The sequence below is a fragment of the Ursus maritimus genome, unplaced genomic scaffold, assembly GCF_017311325.1.
Source record: "Ursus maritimus isolate PB19 unplaced genomic scaffold, ASM1731132v1 scaffold_7, whole genome shotgun sequence".
Lineage (NCBI taxonomy): Eukaryota > Metazoa > Chordata > Mammalia > Carnivora > Ursidae > Ursus > Ursus maritimus.
In genome coordinates, this window is record NW_024426885.1 from 76,872,773 (window position 1) to 76,880,881 (window position 8,109).

At 38.3% G+C, this 8,109-nt stretch overlaps 1 protein-coding gene across 3 annotated transcripts in view; it reads right to left on the bottom strand.

Moving 5' to 3' along the window:
- PRKG1 (protein kinase cGMP-dependent 1) overlaps positions 1–8,109 on the bottom strand; it is a 1,188,324-nt gene that overhangs the window by 44,654 nt on the left and 1,135,561 nt on the right. For all 3 annotated transcript variants that reach the window (XM_040624668.1, XM_040624667.1, XM_040624666.1), the window contains one exon: positions 2,115–2,211. In XM_040624668.1, the coding sequence (XP_040480602.1) occupies positions 2,115–2,211 (97 nt within the window). The remainder of the gene's footprint in view (positions 1–2,114; positions 2,212–8,109) is intronic.

Genomic DNA, 8,109 nt, shown 5'->3' on the forward strand with positions numbered 1-8,109 from the left:
CATGTGTGTGTACACACACATACACACACAGAGGTATTTTGTCTTTTTAAACCACATTTTATATGGGTACCTTATATATACCCACATTGAGCCTTCCCTCATTTTCTGGTCAGTGGTTTGTGCCTCCTCAGACATTTCTGAGGGAAGTGTCTAGAAGTTTTCCACTGCCAGCTTGGCATTTAATTGTTCAGCTTGAAGTCGTTTCAGTGTCTATGAGCAATTTTCAGTATTTCAAACATCCCGAGTAAACTCCTCTATTTCATAAAATACCTTACTGGTAACCTAAAGGTCCCCAACTGAGATCCTCAGACCTTTAGGAATCCACAAATTTGTAAATTTTTTTTGGTTAACCAAAACAAAAATTTTATTGTCCAAAGTCTTTAAAAAATTATGTTTAAGAAACTACAAGTCATGAAATTAACCTCTAGGGTGTTCTGTCCATATAGTGCTTCCTTCGGAAAGGGGTGGAGACACATTCAAGTATGTAAATAAGCACAGCAGACACTACGCTCTTCCTGGCAAGGACGGCTGCCCCCCGACCTGTTTATATGCCCCGACACCCCAGGACAGAGATAACACCGGTAATAAATCTTCACTAGCTCTATGAACAGTTTCGTTTCGTCACAAAATGAAAGTTCTTGAAAACAAAACCTAAGACTGTTGACTGGCAGAATTCAGAAAAACACGTTTTCCTAAGCCCCAGATTCGTATTCTTACAGCTGAAAATCCTCGCTATGACGTCAGAAGTCAAGCCAGAAATAGCCTGGCTATAGCCTCTCCAAGCAGTGTTACCGGAAGCATGGTGCCAATTCAACGAAACACAGTACGGCTTGAAATTTTCTTGTCCAGTTATTTTCCTGTCTAATGTTTAAGTAAATGGCATTTTTCTCGCTTGTCAAAAGCCAGGAATCACAACTGTAGCACAAATGGTCAAATATCAAACACAGCACTGGGTCAGTCTGCTTTTAGGGAAGGGGATTTCTCTTGTCCCTGATGGCAACAGTAACTGTTTACTGCACTGTCCGGGGAGTTCCTAACATACTGTACTGGTATCTGGTGTCAGGGGCTCCTCCGTGTTCGGCACAGAGGTGGAAATTAATCTGCCTTCTCAAAGAGCAGTTATAGCCACACCGTCTCTGAATGCAGCAACTCAGGTACCAGAATACATTTTTTTTTCCTGGTCTATGTTGTAATAGACCAGTTCTTAAATTTATATTTCAAAGGCACACCACGCTATGCTTTCATTTGGTTTGTACCACATTCATGCAATATGTTGAATGAATAAACTTGCACCAGAATGTCCCCATCATCCTAACACTTACCTGTATGTGTTTGTGTACACAAATGTGAGTGAAATATTCATACCATATTATCTAATATGGTTTTATATATATGTGTATATATATATGTATATATATATGTATATATATATATATATATATGGTCACTATAACTAGGTGCTTACTATGGAATCACAGAATTAATACTACAACATTATTTACGTTTTCTTAAAGTTTTAAAGCAGTATTAAACATCTTGAATTAAATATAGATTTTACTCCTTTATTTACTTCCCTAGCTTTGAGCCATATTCTCTAACTTATTCATGTCCCTGATCAACAATTACAGTAATTAAAATGTAAATTTATATATGTATATATATGAAATGAAATATATATACGCATTACATATGTATGTATTATATTATATATGTCTACATATAACATATATATATCCCATTTCCCTCTCTATATTTAGGGCGCATGACTAAGTTGGTGAGCACTGCTCAGAACTAAGGAAGTAGAGGTCACAGAATGTCAGCTGGGTAAAAGGCGCTTTATGGTTCCTCATTAAGTTAGTGTGTTTACCTTTCATTTACTATGAGGAGGTTTTCCTAAAAAAGTAATTTTTTTTTTTTATTGTCAGTTTACGGGCTACATAATATATAGCTCACTGTACCTGTTTCACACTCGGATGTGCTGACATGAAAGCATTTGGTACCGATTCAAGAACAGTAATAAGTAATGATGAGAGAGTAGAGAGCAATCTTAATCTAGAGGGAAAAATGCGAGAGGAAGAGGGGCTCCCCAGAGCACGTAAAGAAGAATCACCTACCAGCTCCACTCGTCCGAAGCCTCCGACTCCGAGGGTGTCGATGATGTTGAAGTCAGACAGCTTCAGGTTGGCGAAGAAAGCAGCTTCGGCTTCATATCTGGATTTTTTGATGCGAAAAAACGGAAATTTCTTAGAGGTGCAAACACGAGAACCACGCACGACCGACCCGGAATGACAGGACTGTGGCTCGGGGTTTACCTGCTCAAATTCCATCTTGCTTCTAGAGTCTGTGTCTCCTCCCAAGCATAACTGTTTGGTCCCCGTTGTGCAGAATAACCAAGATATGCACTTGTTTTCAAAGGAGAATAAGACAAAGCACCTGGTGCCTGCCAGTCACGTGACTGGTGCGTCCAGTCACCAAATCAGTTACAACGCAGCGCTTTCCTGCGCATCTTCTTGCGAGCGCGGATTGGTGGGGTGGTTCTTTTTTGGTTTTGTTTTGGGATTTTTGGTTTTGCCGTTCAGATTTGGGATGGCAGTTTCTCATGAGTGTCCCTTATCCACAGGCTGGCAGTGGGTCCTACCAGTATTTATTAAAAGCGGCAAGATCCCTGAGGTCTCTGGAGCGACATCACAGCCAGGTTTTAGGAAAACAGATCCGAAAAGCTGAGGACTGATGTGCCAATGTCTGAAATGGAGGATTTCGGAAGCATATTCACATTGCTAAAAAGTATCTCCCCTTCGTTTATGTGTACCCACTGCCTCTCAGCTGGTAATCCCAGTGCCTTTTTGTTTGCCAGTGTCTTATATGAGCGGTGCGGAGGGGCAAGGACCGCGCTCCGAAGTCTAGCTATGCCCCACGCACATCTGACACACGCGGGTGGTGAAAATAAGCTTCTCCTGATGAGACAAGTGAATACGAGAGGCTTAAAATATCTTCTTATTAAAGGCCCTACTATTTTTAGAAAGGGCAGGAAGGCGTCACAGTGAAGATGACCCACCCTCTCACTCATGTCAGGTCAGGGAGTAATTCAGCTGTCTCCAAAATAAAGTATTTGCATAGCTCTGTGTAACCCGTGACCTTCAGCCAGGCTGTACCTGATGCGGTCTATGCTATAGATAGATATGATGAATGTGCTCCAGAGGGAGATCCTCGCACCGCTGGTTTATGTCCGTTTCTGGATGGAGTCACCCATAGGCACGCTTGGCGTTAAGCCGTGTAACATTTTAGCTATTCCTTTATAATCAGACACAAATTTAGACTCTCCACTTGGAAGAAATGTGAAAAAGCTTTCTAGGTGAGGTTTTAACACTCTCCAAGTTACAACCACAGTTCCAGTTTTTAACAATTCTTGACAGACTCATGAGAGGGTACGAACACTAAGTTTTCATTAGTGGCTGGTTATGTGACATCAACTCCCTCTAACAAACCTCCATAAATGAGGCTGCGGGCCGATCCTGATGGCATTTGCAGACCTCTCTCATGAACTGCACAATCAAAAGATCAGCATAGCGATTCTGGGGATGGTTTACTAGAATGGAACAGAAGCAGCAAATGTGCATTTCTAGCATTCCAGCTGGCCCACTACTTTTGGAAAATTAAAACTCCATCCCATTTAAAGGGCCAGTGGCAGAATTCACTTCAACAGGTGCTTTACAAGGACATCTGTTGGGATTAGACCCTGTCATGGTTTGTATGCGGTCAAGCATTTCCTGGCAGGCTAGATAATCAAATGCTTAATGAGACTGTTTTTGAATAATATCCTATGCACTTGCTGGATTTAGAAATCTCCGACACAAAGAGGGTAAACTCTTTCAGGCTATTTTGATACCATTTTATATATTTAAAGCAGAAATCTTTGGAAGCAGTACCCAAGTATCTGTATTTTTTAAAGCTCCCTCAGTGATTTGGATGAACAGCAAGCATTGAGCACTATGACTCCAGACTCTCTGAAGGCCTCGGGAATTCCAGAATCTATGGGAGCATTTTGGGGAGGATTCAAATGGTCCTGGGAAATCAGCCCAGGGAGGCCGGGGGTGATGCATTCATGCCAAGAGTGCTGGGGGCTCTTACACACTTGGTCTGGGCTCCTGTCCTCTGATCCTAGACCCGTTGAAATGACCAGCAATGGCTAACTGAGCTTAAAACAAACAAACCAAAAGGAACATTGCTAAAAGGAAAAAAAAAAAAAGATACAGAATGCAAAAATCATAAGGTAGCTGTTTGTGTTTGCATTTCTACAGCAAAATCCTCCTGACTTTGTTTATACTTAACTCTCTGATTAACTACTGATGGTACTTTCATTAATGGGATGAACGTATTAAATCTCATGTAAATAGCAGGCATTTTCTCTGAAGCCATTAAAATCCACCTAAACATAGCCTGCTCCATCCACTGAAAACACAATTACCATTAAAGAAAATATTTCATGTTTTAATGAAAAGAGGTTGGCAACACTGTAATCATACTTTGCTAATCTCGGTAATTACTTTGCTAATATGCCTTGGTGACTTTTTAAAATACTACCTAGTGGGGTGATTTTAATCTAGCAGTTGGTGAGATCCATTCTGAGGGGCCTTCATATAACGTGCTCTTGATGTTCCATGCTATTCTGTTTGTGCTGGGGCCTGATTCTCAGAGAAGGCAAACAATGTAGGAATGCTAGCATAGCAGGCTTTATCTTTTTTTTTTTCCCACCCAGGACATGTTAGTTGCTTAATATTTTGCATGCATTTATTTCTCAGATTAGTCTTTATGGACAAAAGTTATATCACAGAGACCCTGTACACTTTTCCCTTTTGAGTTAATAACTTCTTTTTTTAATGTGAAAATCACCCTGGAAAGAACATCTGTAAAAAAGTTAAACTGTGGATGATTTAGCCTCTTCAGTTATCTATACTTGTTCATAACTTGGAGACACATTTTCATTCTTCCTTTTTACTCAGGGATGATTTGAAGATAATTTGAATCCATCATTTATGTTCTACTTATTTTAGAGTTGGTAAAAGTCTGAGTGGGAAAGGAGACTAAATAAATTGGTTAAGTAAATGGATGTTGTTCTATTAAATAAATTTCTTTTGCCTGAAGGAGGTCAGTGTGGAACCCAAGTTTCTAATGGGGTACCCTAACGGGGTCAAGGAATTAGGCCCAGCTTCATTCAATTCTAAATTCAGCCATGAAATAGCATTTATGAAAGGGACAATGGCCACGGGCTAGGGGAGAGTCATATCAATAAGAAACAAAGTTCTTGATGTTTGGTTGCTTAAAATCTAGAAAGGTCCTAATGGTCTTCAACTTAGTTTGAGATACTGATTTCTGAAAAGAATATTGTTATTATTATTTTAGTATTATTAATAATTATTTTCTAAATTTAAAATAACTTAGTTTTAAATTTAGAAAATAATTATTATTATTTCAGTATGGGGTGAAAGCTATGAATCCTCTTCTCAGAAGAGTGCAAATATCAACAAGCCTTTTTTGCATATGACCCTAAAATAGGTCAACAACACAAAAATGACTATACAATAAGAAATTAATTGTGTTAGGTGAAGGAGACAGAGATAATTTATCATTTCTCCAACAGTCCTGACTGTACCATTTAGCTGGGGCCCTGGATGATTAGAATCTACAGACAACTGCTAATCTGTATAGGGTACTCTTTAAATGGTGAAATACTAAACTTTTTTTTTTTTTTTAAAGAACTGAGGAAAAGGGAAAGTTGTCTAAATGTTCCCTCTTTTTTATTTCTACCTATTCAACAAGGAAGTTCCAAAAGCGATGACAATGTAAAGCTGCAGGTATAAAGATGAGAAGAGCAAGGCATATATGCAGAAGCCTGGAAACAATGTCCTGCAACAATCTCAGCCTCTCTATATACAACTGCATATCTTCACAGTATTATATTCACTGTTTTTAGGAAATAGACGATCACCATTTTTGTTTTCCCATCTCTTCCAATATGACCAGCTTCCACAAAGCCTTGGAGTAAGAATCAGGCGTCCTTCATTATTCACAATTGTTTTCCCACTGTTGCCATATGTCCATGAATCAATGGTGTCATCATCTCACAACAACAGAGTTGGGCTCTATACCTTATGAGTGACCACTATTATTAAGAAGTAAATGTCTCATGCTGTCTGTTGGAAACCACATATGATGATTCTACCCAGAACAAAAAATGTGTGGAATTTAAAATGTTATCTTTATCTTGATGTTAGAACAGCAGTCATAGCTCAGCATTATTTTACAATGCAGATTGTATCATGTGCATTTTTAAAGTAAGTGCCAAGGATTCAAAGGAACATCACAATATTTCTAGATGGGTTACAAAAGCCAGTAATTAGGAGTCAATGGGTATTAAGGAGGGCACATATTGCATGGAGCGCTGGGTGTTACACTCAAATAATGAATCATGGAACACTACATCAAAAACTAAGGATGTACTGTATGGTGACTAACATAACATAATAAAAAATATTATTAAAAAAAAAAAAGAACCAAAGGCTACTGTGGCCCTAATCTGCTTTAGCCCTGCGCGTCTATAATCCACATAGGTTCAGAAGCCTACTCTAAGAGTCTCCAAGAAAAATCACACAAAGTCTCAGCATCTCCTAATCCACCTGGAAATTAGTTACCATGGCTTTGTCTGAGCTCCTGTGCTATTGGGTATATTTTTGTTTCTTACTGAGTTTAGCTTTATAAGTTTTGAGGCAATCTATAAAAATGAAATGCTTCAGTAAACACATGGACTCTTCGTCTACGACTAAGTTTCTTATTCCCTAACTTCAATAAGATGAGATTCAATCAGACAATGTCTACTCTGGACTTAAAAATACAAAAGCATACAGACAAAAGTTAATGACTTGTGGTGCTAGCTCTGCCAATGACTTGGTACTTCCAAGTTCTGATTTTCTCAACATTTAGGCCTTTCTAGGAGTATCAACAAATTCACACTAAATGGGATGAATTTTATAATTTGTCAGAATCTTACTTAAATGTCCAGATAAATGCCTAGAAATCTTTTTTTTTAATTTTATGTGATCAAAGAGCACTGAAATCTATAAATATATACAGAAATAGTTAAAAAGGGGATAAGAACTTTCAGAAAGTGAGACTTACAGCTCAAATATGCATACCTGGTCTGATATAAGCAAGATAGAATGCTGCCTGCCCAGTGAATAAACACTTAATTTGGTATGCAGAACTTCATGCAGTAATAGTTCTGATTCATAAAGCTTGGTTCATTCAGTAATTTGTAGGTCTGTAGAAATTCAGCCAGAAAACTAACTTTATGAGAGAAAGTGGAATCGGAAACCAGACCAATAACATTTGCACGTTTAATATAAATGTGGTTTGGGCTTAAACTGCAGAGCTCCTTCAACTCCACGTATGTAAAAACAGTTAGTAGGTACACGTCCTTATTCCCCTGATTCTCAAATGTCTGGAGTTAGATGAACTCAGCCACCAAAATAAAAATTAGTAGTGTTTCTTAACTCTATAACCAAGCTATTGGTCATCTCTTATTAATTTAGTTCTTTGTTAAAAGTTTCACTGATAACTACTAAAAGTGGAATCTTTTGACTTCATTGGAAAACAGAGTGAACCATTTTATAGCTTAAGGTTTGAACAGGAAGTTTTCCTGGGATCAAGCCCCATGTCTGGCTCCCTACTTCGTGGGGAGTGTGCTTCTCCCTCTGCCCCAACCCTGCTTGTGTTCTCTCTCTCTCTCTTTCCCTCTCTCTCAAATAAATCTTAAAAAAAAAAAAAGGAAATGCTATTCCTAAAATTCTAAACAAAAAGGGATGATTTCTCATTTATTTGGTCATAAGACACATAGGGATAGTTGTTCGTATAGTCACTCTTCTTTCAGCAGTAGTGGTAAAAACTTGTAGAAATAAAAAGTTTAGAAGTAATTTATTGAATATGAAGTATTCCGTTATGTCAATTTTCTCCAGAAAGTGTAATCTCGTCTTCAGGGAATCTGAGATAACATTACTTTGCTCTCTCTATTTCAAAAATTGTGGTTTTCAGGAACACAGACTTTTTTTTTTTTTT